General features: G+C 38.5%; 1 protein-coding gene and 1 pseudogene across 6 annotated transcripts in view; one reads left to right on the top strand and one right to left on the bottom strand.

The window, feature by feature from the left end:
• The window catches only part of mctp1a (multiple C2 domains, transmembrane 1a), a 166,113-nt gene that overhangs the window by 128,145 nt on the left and 23,961 nt on the right, over positions 1 to 14,007 (bottom strand). For all 6 annotated transcript variants that reach the window (XR_015850527.1, XR_015850528.1, XM_088336399.1 and 3 more), the window contains one exon: positions 4,975 to 5,089. Coding sequence is in view for 4 of the 6 variants with exons in the window: in XM_088336399.1 (XP_088192525.1) it covers positions 4,975 to 5,089 (115 nt within the window). In the remaining 2 variants the exon portion in view is untranslated. The remainder of the gene's footprint in view (positions 1 to 4,974; positions 5,090 to 14,007) is intronic.
• Positions 2,020 to 2,149, top strand: LOC148365929 (U2 spliceosomal RNA; annotated as a pseudogene).

A 14,007-nucleotide genomic window follows, 5' to 3' on the forward strand; every position in this document is an offset into this window, starting at 1 on the left:
AAAATACCAACCCAAAATCATATCGTATGATTAATCTTAATTTTGAATGGTGCTACTTTCACACTGCTTGGTTATTACATAAACACAGTAATTGGCTACCAGATTAGGTATTTTTGCCAATGTAGACAAATGCTAACGGACACCAACTGGATTTGGCTATATATGTTAGCTTCTCTTTTGCTATTACATTTCTGCTCTGAGAGGACCCCCATATTGTTATTTGTTTGTCTGTGGTAGTTACGAGCATTCTTGTAACACCAAAATTATCCTGTACATACATGCAAACAAAAGAAAATGTTTTTTTATTTTAGGCGCATCATGTAACTTTTGTCTAGTTGTGAACATGACAGAAAAACAGAGTGGTAGGGGTAGTAATGGGATTGAGCCTAACTTTTGTCCCCAGTCATGCAAAGACTCTATTCGGAGTGGCGCAAAACTCTGAATTCTGATCTAAATTGGAATATTCCCTTCATGTAAACATTAAGTACCCTATTTTATGGACTATGAAAAAATAACAACCATTATTGGCCAGCAATTGTAAATTAGACCTTATTATCCGGTGCACCTTAAATACCCAAAAATATGTTGGATAAAATTGAATGCAAAGCAAGGATTGTATGAAAGTGCGGTGGTACCATTAGTGATGTATGGCTCAGAGGCGTGGGGTTTGAAATAGAATGAGTGTAATTGGTTAAATTTCTTTGAAATTGGATGTTTGTGTAGTATGTGTGGACTGACTTAACTGTATAGGTTAAGGAATGAGGAAGAAAGGAGAATAACTGGTGTGGGGAGAAAACTAGCTTAGAGGATTGATGAAAATGTTCTGAGATGGTTTGGACATATGAAAGAATGGATGAAGGCAGTTTGACTAAGAGATTATGTAGTGCAGAAAAGGTGGGAAATAAAATGAGAGTAATGTCTAAATATGGTTGGATGGATGGGGTGAAACGTGTTCTGGAAGTGAGGTTGGTTAATTCAATTAATGCAAGAGTGTTATAGGGATGGATGAGAATGTTTAAGTTAAGAATGACTGATATCGATGCAGCTCAAACTGCCTGACATTGGTTTGTTAATGGGAGGACAGCAACTTCGAGCTAAAACCTCACTACCGCAATCCAACGGTCCAAAACGCTTACGAGTGTGTGCTCTACCATAGGAACTGCTCTACTGCTGCCTCTGCATCCTTTCTCCCAAAGCCTTTTTATAGTAAACATGTCAGCGCTCTTCCCTGAAATGCCAAGTCATTTTACGAGGACAAGCGAAAGACAACATGGTTAAAGTATTCATAAAATACCCCACTGTACATTCAAAGCCGCACAGGCCTCTCGCTCAGACCGAGCTGGAATTGTGTGTGCGTCCTTTAAGGACTGACAGATGGCTGCAGTACAAGGGGTGTCCTATTACCCACAATGCAAGAGGGCCAGCAGGCCATATTGTACAGGGCTAAAATGTAAGTCATTCCGCGCTCCAATTGTGACAGACCCAAAAAGGATTACTGCATTCAATCTAGCCGTTGGATGCATATGCTCTGTTTAGTTTCTAAGGTGTATTCACTAACGTGCGAAACAAGCCGCTAAAAACAGAATATGGCGTTTGCACAAACAGAAAAGTAGCATGGTACTCTTTGATAAAAATTTATTGTGTAACATGTAATTCGGCTTGTTATTTGCTTGCACGTGTTTTTTATTTTACAAATTCTGTGTTTTGACATAATCATGTTTTCAGCTGGTAATTATATATAACATAATATTCCCGTTTTTAAAAACAATAAATATGTCACAGACAAGTTTCGTGTTTTTTATAGAAACATTTTTAAATGAAAAGTGTCACATTTTTACTCTCTACCAATCTTCCTACAGTTTTTTGTGCTAGCTCTCGTCCTGTTGTCTATGAAGTGAGAACTCTGACTTTAATTTCTCATCCGTCATCATAAGTATGAATGAAACATGATAAAATCTAGCACAGCATCAATGGAAATGCACCTCAACATAGGGATAAACTATGGCCCAAGGGCCACATATAGCCAGACAATAAGTTTATGACTTTAAAAATGTCTATTTTTTCAATCCGGAGATGGAATAAGAGCTTGCTCTGTGCACTCCACGCATCGGCCCGGTATTGCAGTACCTCCGGGAACGGTGCATTCGCAATGATCGCAGCAAGGCTTTTAGGCTAGGACCTCTGGTCTCCCGAAGTCTAGAATCAAGTCTCTTCAGCTGGTACAAAATGCCGCAGCGAGGCTTTTAACTAGGACAAAAAAGTACGATCATATAACACCGATTTTGGCTAACCTGCATTGGCTCCCAGTTAGCCATAGATGTGACTTCAAGGTTCTCTTAGTATTGTACAAAATCATACATGGACTTGCTCCCTCTTATCTTTCAGATCTGATTTGCCCCTATGTCCCGGTCCGAAGCCTACGATCTGAGAGTGCCGGTCTTCTGGTGATCCCAAGAGCAAAGAAGTGTTCTGCTGGTTCGAGAGCGTGCTGTGGAATGCTCTTCCCCCTGAGATCCGATCTGCAACCTCAGTGGAAATGTTTAAATCTAAACTTAAAACTCACTTCTACTCCATAGCATATGAATAACCTACTCTTCTCGTCGGCTGAAAAATAGTCTGTGTAATATAGTGTAATAATCTGTGAAGCCCTTTGAGACTCTTCGTGATTTAGGGCTATACAAATAAAGATGACTTGACCTTAGCTTGGCCTTTTGGCTGAGAGTAAGAGTCCCGGCTCCTTGGCTTTGTAGCGTATTATGAACTGACCGATAAAGGATAATGGATAATTAATAAAGAAAATAGAACAATAACCCTTTAAAAATCCCCCCCCCCCCCCCCCCACATATAGCCAGACAAGCTTTTTGATGTGGCCCGTTGAAGGAAACTAGTAAGAATATCCTGTTAAAAAAGTATTACTTTTTTCTGCTTTTGTCGCATTATCCAAGTCTTCCCAATAGACATTGTACTCAAACCAAATTGAACGTTGCTGGGAGTGCACTGTCCGAGCCGAACTGCACTATCGATGACATACAGTTCTGTATGTGCAGCTCAAATGGATAGTTTACCATTTTACTTTCTCCTTTTCCTTTTATTTTCACACTGTTTCAATTTGACAGTTAAGCCTTTCAGTAAAAATGTGCGGACCAGCAACAATGAAAAAATAACAGGCCAGCAATTAGATTTGAGGATTGACGTAACCATCATGACCCTAGTTAGCAGCTATGATCATCCATTATCCATCCTTTATCTGCGCCGCTTATCCTCAGAAGGATCGGGGCGTGCTGGAGCCCATCCCCAGCTATCTTCGGGCAGTGGGCAGGGGACACCGTGAACTAGTTGCCAGACAGTTGCAGTGCACAAAAAAACCACACAACTCACTCGCTCATTTACACCTAGGGACAACTTGGACCGGCCAATTAACCTGACATGCATGTTTTTAGAATGTGGGAGGAAAACAGAGTGCCCGGAGGAAAAGCTAATATCATGTAACTTCAAATAAGTGTTAAACGAATGTTAATTATTTGATGACATGCAGGCTTGGCCCTTATTGGTGGCATTGAGGAAGCTCAAAAATTAGTTCAATGAAAGTCACACATCCAAAAACATCTATGTTGCATTTTTAGCAAGTACAAGCCTAGTAACAGGATAGGTTTCAGTCTTTACTCCTGAGCTCTGTTAAGAAGTATAGGAGCTCAAGTCATCGATCATTTTGCTAACCTCATATTTATATATATATATATATATATATATATATATATATATATATATATATATATATATATATATATATATATATATATATATATATATATATATATATACACACATCCATCCATTATCTGCACCGCTTATCCTCAGTAGGGTTGCAAGGGTGCAGCTATCTTCGGGCAGTGGGCAGGGGACATCCTGAACTGGGTGCCAGCCAGTCGCAGGGAACACAGGGACAGACAATTCGCTCGCTCATTCACACCTCGGTACAATGTGGACCGGCCAATTAACCTGACATGCATGTTTTTGGAATGTAGGAGGAAACCGGAGTGCCCGGAGAAAACCCACGCATGCACAGGGAGAAGATGCAAACTCCACACAGGAGGTTTTATCTCATGACCTCGGAACTGTGCCGTACACGGGCTAACCACTGCGCCGCCGTGCTGCCCATATATACATACATCTCATCTCATGTCATTAGCTGCACCGCTTATCCTCAGTAGGGTCGCAGGGGTGCTGGAGCCCATCCCAGCAATCATCGGGCAGTGGGCAGGGGACACTCTGAACTGGTTGCCAGCCAATCGCAGGGCACACAGGGACAGACAAATCGCTCGCTCATTCACACCTAGGGCCAATTTGGACCGGCCAATCCACCTGAAATGCATGTCTTTGGAACGTGGGAGGAAACCGGAGTGCCCGGAAGAAACCCACGCAAGCACGGGGAGAACATACAAACTCCGCACAGGTAGGCTGGTAGCTGGATTTGAACCCACACAGGAGGTTCCCAAGACCTTAGAACTTTGCCGCACATGCGTTAACCACTGCGCCGCCGTGCTGCCCATATATATATATATATATATATATATATATATATATATATATATATATATATATATATATATATATATATATATATATATATATATATATATATATATATATATATATATAGTTCTGAGGTCATGGGATCAAATCCAGCTGCCAGCCTTCCTGTGCGGGGTTTGCATGTTCTCCCCGTGCTTGCGTGGGTTTCCTTCGGGCAATCGGGTTTCCTCCCACATCCCAAAAACATGCATTTCAGGTTGATTGGCTGGTCTAAATTGTCCCTAGGTGTGATTGAGTTATCTGTTTCTGTGTGCCCTGTAACGAGCTGGCAACCAGTTCAGGGTGTCGCCTGCCCACTGCCTAAAGATGGCTGGGCTCCAGTACCACGGCTACCCGACTGAGGATAAGCACTGCAGATAATAGAATATATAGGGGCCCTACCTGTGCGATCTCTGATTGCGAGATTGTTGCCTTTCTTTAAGACGATATCCAGCTGGTACATGGCTGGACTAGGAGGTGGACGCTCTGCATTACAAGGGTCTACTGCGCTGATGCCCTGTGGAGACAACATCAACATCGTGTAAGTGCAACAGTAACAAAGGTTTTTTTTTTGCTGTATGTTATTGTAAATCAACTTGTTTCTGTTGGTTTGATTCCGGGTAGGTGTAAGTTAGGTTATTAAAATAAAGGCTGGGACGATGACCAGTTCCGGTGGGGTTATAATCGCAGAATGTTACAGGCCAAAATGAGTTACAGACAATGGCTGTAGCAAGTCACGAGTGCAAAGAGAAAATGTCTTACAATCATTCTCTTACTAACAGGGCGGTCCACAAGCAAAAACCAAACCTGAACTAAAACAAAATCTAAACATTAACATGTCATATATTTTTCATACAAAAGGTGCACTTGACTATAAGGAGCATGATATGAAAACCACAGAACTAACATATTTATTTGTGTTTAACTGTTGCACATTTTATTCACTTACAGTATGATCAGTCAAAAAAATGGCGTTGACCAAAATCACAAAACCGTGTATGCAACAGAAATCAAACCCAAGAGTGGTGAAACATTACCACTAGACCACCAGTGACATAGATGACACAGGAAAAGGCGTTTAATTTTATCTCATTAACGTATTACCGTATATAAGGCGCAACAGGGTATCAGGCCGACCTTTCCAGGAGCGCCTTATAGTCCAGAAAATATGGTAAGTTTATCAGAAAGTCCTCAATTCAAGTATGGCACTTTAATTAAGCAGGCAATTGAATTTTGAAGCGTGTGCTTTTTGGCGAATCTTCTGTCTTGAACTCGATGGGGAGTACCCTTAGCTGGGACTCAACATGATTCCCCTTGGAGACATCAACAAGCCAAACCATGAGTCAAGCAATTCTCCCTTCTAATCATCAAACAGTGTGTGGGCTCTCATGTTCCGTGACAAAGCTAAAAATAGCAAAGGAAAAAAAGACAATTTTATACAATTCTAAGGAGGCTCCTGGAGAGTAGGAAGAGACAATTAAGTAACAACCAGAATTAGTCCCTGCTGAAACATAAATGAAGTGCCAAGAAGGATGATAGGATGAAAGGGAGAAGAAAGAACACTGAGGGCATGCATTTTTTTTTTTTTGACGTAATGTATGTCAGTGTACTTTACTTGGACGTGAACTTAAAGTGTGATAACTCAGCTATATATGAATATTTTTACTCTTAACCCCTCAACATGATCATGGGCATCAGCCCTATCCATACACATGTAGTTTTTCATTAATCTATTTCTGTCCCTAACCCTAAGGGCAGTACATTATCGTAAAAGTGACTATAAAGAAAACTAACTGAACTGTATACAGTATACATATCCTTTCTAGGTGAATATTCATACGGCCTAATTAAAGCTTTGTAATAGTAAAAAGTAGTGACATTATTCTTTTCAATACATGCCTTTTTTGCAATAGCAGTTTCCCCAAAAACCTTGCAAAATGTATGTCCGTGTATATTATTTGGATGAGACCTTGAAGTGTGATAACTCACTCATCTATGAATAATCTTTGACTTCCAACCACTCCAAATGTTTGGTGGAATCAGACCTATCTATACATGTGTAGATTTTAAGTTATACATTTATATGCCCCCTAATTTAAACATCGGACGACCCAGTTCCTTGTCCTACAGGCTCTTTGTTGACTCGTCCTTTGACTTGTACAATCTAGCTAAAATGAGTCCTAGGTATGCACGGAGTTGCTTATCGTGGTCCAGCACATAATTGTTCTCTCCTCTTGCAGATTAGTCATTGTGACTATGTGGTAAATAATTACCTCGGTTAAAAAGAAAATTTGAGTGCAGTGACAGGGGTACTGATGCTGGCAATGGCGTACAATGTTGGCTCGGTTGAGTTGGCCTCCAATATACATTTTGCCAAAGATCCACAAGAATTCAAACAGCTGACCAATATAGCTCAAGTCGAAGAAACCTTTATTCTAAATGTTTACCTTTCCCACCAAAATCATTCAAATGTTTCTTTTTTTACCAATCAATCATTGTTTTTATTTGAAGCGGCGCAGAGTGAACACGCCCACAATTGCTTTGGCTGTACCAAGAGGCATTCATGTTCACGACACCTGATTTCGCAACAAAATAGAAAGCGAGCCAATTCTTTTGCATTGCCTGGTAGAAGTTGTTGTAAAGCGATGCTAAAGAATTGTCGATGGCGTGGAGCATCATGGTGTGCAATACCAGCATTATGGGGGATGTTGTTAGTGGTTTTGAAGGCAAAATTATTTGGTGCCATTCAACATTTTTTACTTTGCCCAAAATTTACAGAACTAAAGAGAAACATACCAAAAACCCCAGGTTTATGATGAGTCAAAAATTGTGAATTATAACAAATTTCTTTAGCCTACGGCCAAATAATGTGCTTAGCACGCTGAACTGGTTGCCAGCCAATCGCAGGTGTATGTTTTGTATTTTCAGCAAATCAGCACAGCCATAACGATACTTGATTAAAATAAATTGTTTTTATTGTTAATGATAACAACATCCTCAACATAGTTTGTAACGAGGTTAAAAATGGCACTCCAGGATAAACATTTGATAAAGAGAAAGAGAAAAGAGAAAAATAAGATAATACAATGTCAGGATAAATAGGCAAACATGTTTACAATGCAGTGCTTGAATACCAGCCTAAGTAGCAATAATAGTGCAATGAAACTAAGTAAATGTGTACGAAATCACAACCTTGGCAAAATGATTTAAAAATTTAAAAAATGCTTGCATATTTGGATAATATGTTGCTTATTTTTTAATCAGTAAATTTGTAAAATTTATCTTTTTAAACAAGAGAAATAATACTTGAATAGGCAAGGTTGTCTGGTAGTGCGGAAGGCAAACCATTTTTAAAATTATTTTTCAAATTTTATGAAAAATAATACTTGAAATTAGTTAAATGATCTGCCATCTCTTAAAAAAAATATATCATTCATTAGTTTAAGTTCGTATTTTTGTATTTAAATTGAAAAACAAGTAAAAATATTAAAACAATTAAGTGATTATTATTTTCAATACTGATGATCATTTTTTATCGTATAAGTAAATGAGAAAAATAATATTAAAAGTAGTATTTAGTGGTATCAGTATTTATTGGGAATTTACGCATTTTTCTTATTATATAACACAAAAGTGCAGCATAATATGATATAATTTGAAACAACATAACACTTATAGTTATTACAGTAATAATTCTGCCCTGATCGAGTTGTTTGGAAGTTTGCTCAGTGATCCATCTAGGGGTCCGCTGACATGCTGCTGCGGGTTGTTTGGAATGGTTAATGTTGATATCGGGGTGATGGCGCAAAGGATGTGTTGTCATGTTTGTTGTGTTACGGCAGTAAGATACAGGTTTGCAACAAAGTTTGCAGTTTTGGTCATGTCTAGCTCCGTCTTCACGGTAACTGTATGAAAACCAAAATGTGTGATATGATGTCAAAAAAATAAAGTTTGGGGGGAAAAGTTGGTTTTAAAAAATGCCCAAAATAAAACCACGATATCCAGTTTACATGAATCGATTTTTTTTGTCCCACTCCTAAATATATATATATATATATATATATATATATATATATATATATATATATATATATATATATATATATATATATATATATATATATATATATATATATATATATATATATATATATATGCTGCCCATATATACATACATCTCATCTCATCTCATTAGCTGCACCGCTTATCCTCATTAGGGTCGCGGGGGGGCTGGAGCCCATCCCAGCCATCTCCGGGCAGTGGGCAGGGGACACCCTGAACTGTTTGCCAGCCAATTGCAGGGCACACAGGGACAGACAACTCGCTCGCTCATTCACACCTAGGGACAATTTGGACCGGCCAATTGACCTGAAATGTATGTTTTTGGAACGTGGGAGGAAACCGGAGTGCCCGGAGGAAAACCACGCAATCTATATACAGTAATCCTTTACTTATTGTGATTTCGCTACTTCGCAAATTTTCAGCGAGCATTGTGTTCTGATTGGCTAAACAGGGGAAGATGCTTTCTATTGAACACAGAGTTGATCTTCTCGACCAGCTAAACTTGATGTCATGTGTGGGTCTTTAGTGCTTGCAAGTAGTCCTCTGACGTTTTTTCAAAAATGTTTTTTAATTGAAAAATGTTTTGTTTTTGTAGGACAGAACCGGAAGGTAAATGCAGTTTACCATGACGTCTACATGATAGAGGCAAAGTATAATGTGAAGTGGACCGTGTCCTGAATTCATATAGATGTAAAACAAAATCCTAAGATTATTTTTAAGATTATAATTTGACAGTACAGAAGTAATTTGTAAAATTATAAAGTACAGTACTCTTATTTGTGAAACAAATAATCGAGCCTCTAAATTGGGTTTGTTCTTGAGTACTAGATAAATGATTAAATTAATCATGACATAAATAAATAAAGGATTCTACTTTTGGGGTTTTGACTGTTGTGGGACATTTTTGGAACACCAACCACACAAAACAAGTTTTATTTTGTGATTATGTTGAATTAGAAAAATGATGAGAAAATACAATTTATGCATTTTACATCTTATTTTCAAGATATGTACATCTTATTTTATATTAAGGTATATAGTGATTGTTCTTCATAATTATATGCTTTTTACTGAGTTAAGGTGTTAACAATGAGTTTTTTCTAAGAATGGTGATATGTAATTCTATTATTCTTTTAATAGTTATTATCATTCTGTTTCTTGAATATACTTATAGGAAGTGTCAAGATAGTTGCAGGGACGAGACTAAGATATGCTCCATTTATTTTTTCCTGAGAACCATTTTTTCTTTTTGTTTTCATTTCAAGTGTATTGTGTAGATGCGGATTTGGAATTGTTTGTAACCTTGCAGCTCGATCAACAAAGAGAAACAAATAAAATGACAATAACAATCATTACCACTTTGCTGTTTTATCAACACACGCTAACTTCAAGAAAATAGAAGATATATAATGAGATAAAATCTAACCAAAATACACAGAGATAAAGGAAATGTGGTCGTACTTACTAAAGCGCAGTTATCACGAACAGGAAGTACACAGACAGTTCCAAATTACAGTAAGCTTCAATATTGCGACGCTGTTCGCCGGTCGGCTGCTTGTGAAAACTAATTGCCCAACCGAACACACCAACAGAGAAAATACACTTGTAAAAATTGTGAAAGGGTCACTTTTATTGTCAAATAAGAACAAGCTTTTCCATAAAACTTCAGTGTAGGCAAATTTGAGTAGAAATACATTACAAAAAATATTGCGAAACCCACATCTGAAAAAAATAAGTACAGGGACATCCAATGAAAAGAAAATTGACTTAAACTTTTTACTTTAAACTGGCTTATTATTTCAATGATAAAATAATGATAATAAATAGTAAAATGGTTGGATTTGAATCAAGGAGCAGAGTTGCCTTAAACAAGTTCCTTTGCTGATGCCTCAAACAAGATATCTTACAGTTGTGGGTCAGAAATCTAGATTTTCTGTTGAAACATGAATGAAAGATAGTTGTAGATTTTGTGAAGAATCCTGTTCATCTCATCTCATCTCATTAGCCGTACCGCTTATCCTCAGTAGGGTCGCGGGGGGCTGGAGCCCATCCCAGCAATCATCGGGCAGTGGGCAGGGGACACCCTGAACTGGTTGCCAGCCAATCGCAGGGCACACAGGGACAGACAACTCATTCGCTCATTCACACCTAGGGACAATTTGGACCGGCCAATTCACCTGAAATGCATGTCTTTGGAATGTGGGAGGAAACCGGAGTGCCCGGAGGAAACCCACGCAAGCACGGGGAGAACATACAAACTCCGCACAGAAAGTCTGGAGCTGGATTTGAACCCACGACAAGTTCCCATGACATGAACTGTGCCGCACAAGCGCTAATCCTGTTGTAACTTTCAATTTACATGATATGATGTATTTTATAACATACCATACTTATATAAACCAATTGTTATGTGATCAGACTCTTAAGTGTTCTTTAGAGTAAAAAAATACAATACCCGAACCTGAGGGTCATCATTTCATCCTCTTACTGTTGTAATAGATTAGATGCATAATGATTTGTTGTGTGTCTTACTCTTACTCCCCAGTTTTAAACACTAAAGACAGTCTAATTACATACCAGTAATATGAAGATAAAATCCCTCATTTTAAACCCTCCTTTGAACCCCCAAATTTGGTTAAAAACCCTGATAAGAAGTCAACCCTTGTTTAAAACCCTTAAAGCCAGTTTAAAACCCAACAATAAAGCCCAAACCCTAGTTTGAAACCCAGAATTTGATTTAAAACCCTGATGTGAAGCCAAACCCCTAGTTTTAAGCCTTAGTTTGTACACCTAAAGCCAGTTTAAAACCCTAACATGAAGCCCAAACCCTAATTGTCAAACCTAGTTTAAACCCCTATCAACAGTTTAGAACAATAATATGAAGCCCAAACCTCAGTTTGAAACCCTGGTTTGAATGCCTATAGCCGGTTTAAAGTACTCATAGAACCCTAAAACCTAGTTTTAAAGTACCACTTGTTAGGAGTTGTGCTGTTAAAATGAGATGCACTGCTTCTAATGCTAAACCAACTGTCTTTGGCTCATTTAATGCTAAGTCACGAGCTATGGATCTTTACAGTATGTATTGGGTATTGGTATCCCGGTATTGTTATTCAACCTACTGACCAGCCTCATCAACAACTGCCGACACTAACAACCCAAGATCATAACTGATTCCTGACCATTCAAAGCAAGCCCACTGACAGAAACACATTTGCATCTTGTGCAGCATAAAATCTATACAAAAAAAATCAATACATGTTTAATTTCACCGCTTATGTTAATACTTCTTCAAACAGTCCTTATACTTCTTGGATCATTAGGCTGGCACTTGCAGAGTGTACAATATCATGCTACTGGCAAAAGCTATTGCCCAAAATGGACTATCGAAAATTAGATCCAATTTAATTTCTTGATCTTTAGCATGTTTAAATGGGTTTGCACCAATAAGAGGAATTTGATATGAACCCTTAGCCATAGTGGAACAAATGCCCTTCTTAGCATGCAGCACATTCATACGAATTACTCTGATTTGACAAGGTCAGCTGCTGTCGATTCCAATTAACTGCAATGCAAGTTTTATGATCATGATCAAGCACTTGCATGTTTCATAAAATACACTAGGTAGTGTAAGTACTTTCATTAATAAGTATGACATTCATCTCAACCAAAAAATTTAGATGCTGTTCTGAATAAGTTCTACTTGTCATTCAGGCCAAAATTCCAAGTCAGTTTGAAGTCTTGGACAAGTCAATTTCACATCTTTGGGTTCCAAATGTACATTTCAAGTCTTGGACCCACAAGTATGAGTCAAGTGAAAACTTGGCATTCAAAGTCTATGTTAGGTCTTGGCCTTATTAAAAGTCTAATTCAACTCCAACCAAATATTTAAGGTTTGTTTAAGTCTTAAGTGTTTGACCCACAAGTACAAGTAATTTCAACTTCTTTAGAATCCAGTTGTAGATTTCAAGTCCGAGTTTTGAAGTCCAACTCAAGTCGAAATTTCGAAGTAAAGTCTCATATCCTAGACCCACAAGCCAAAGTCAAATCCAAGATTTGATGTTCCAATTTGAACTTTGGCCCAAAAGACCAATTTAACCCTAACCAGTGCTTAAGGTCTGAAGTTGATGCAAATGTCAAGTCTTTAACCCACAAGCCCAATTCAAGTCAACGTCGTGACATTCCAAGTTGAAGTCAGGTCTTAAACCTGAGCCGATAATTTTAATTTTATTCCAATTATTCTTTAAGGTTTGACATTCTGAATCAATGTAAGTTCTTAAGCCTCCAAGGTTTAAAGTCCAAGCAAGTCTCAAGTCCTTCACCCACAAGTACAAGTCAAGTCCCGATATTTAGAATCCAGGTAAACATTTCTAGTCTCTGACTCCCAAGTCAAGTCATTGTGTTATAAGTACAAAATCCAAGTTAAATCTGATTTCCTAGACTCACAAGTCCAAGTATTTAGGTTTCAAGTCAAAGCAAAGTCTCAAGTCTTCACCCGCAAGCCCAAGTAATGCCCTTAGCGTCCATGTCTATGTTTCCAGCCTTTGCCCCACAAGTCAAAGCCAAGACAAAGTGCAAAGTCAACTACATGTCCTTGACTCGGAGTCTGCTCGTATTAGCACTGTCTTCTTATTTTGCTTATGCTATACAGTGGTCATCCTGATTGAGTACAGCTCAACATGTTTGTGAGTAGGTCTTAAATTTCGGACTCTTGGATTTTCCCGATTACCCACGTAGCAGTATGCAAATAAAATAACGATAATAATGATAGTAAGTCACAGCGAGCCTTGTCTCTGCACCAGGTTTGAGTGTCATCCCAACACTGATGAATTTGGATCCGCCTCCACGCTGACAAGACAACAGCCTTCACATGCTTGCATTGAGTATTCCCTCACACTGACACTTTTGCTAAAAATAGCTTCAACTAAGCAATAAAGGTGTTGTGTTAACAGAAAAGGAAGGAGGGGGGCGCACATAAACAAGAGTAGGCTCAGTCTTATCCAGTCATTCATAAAAACATGCCAACCACAAACTGAGTGTTCACACTAGTACGAGCGCACAAGTGTAATGTTTTGTAGAAATCTCTCTATTGCCCCCCAGGCCAGTCTTTGAATTTGTGTTCCGGCCGGAATCATCCCACTGAAATTGAATTTAGAGTAATGTGCTTCAACGTGGTCCAGTTATTGCAACCAATTAGCGTGGAGAGACTCGGGGGTACTAACGAATGAACTTTCATTTGTTTTTACAAAAAACAATGAGTAAATGGGATCGTGATGGCAACCTGGGCGCTGAAACACTCAACGGCCGTTAAATGCTGCACTTGGGGGACAAAACACACAATGGCTGGAGTTTGCATTATTATGTACTCAATGAACA

The sequence above is a fragment of the Urocampus carinirostris genome, chromosome 5 (assembly GCF_059441175.1).
Source record: "Urocampus carinirostris isolate Australia breed hairy pipefish chromosome 5, RoL_Ucar_1.0, whole genome shotgun sequence".
NCBI lineage: Eukaryota > Metazoa > Chordata > Actinopteri > Syngnathiformes > Syngnathidae > Urocampus > Urocampus carinirostris.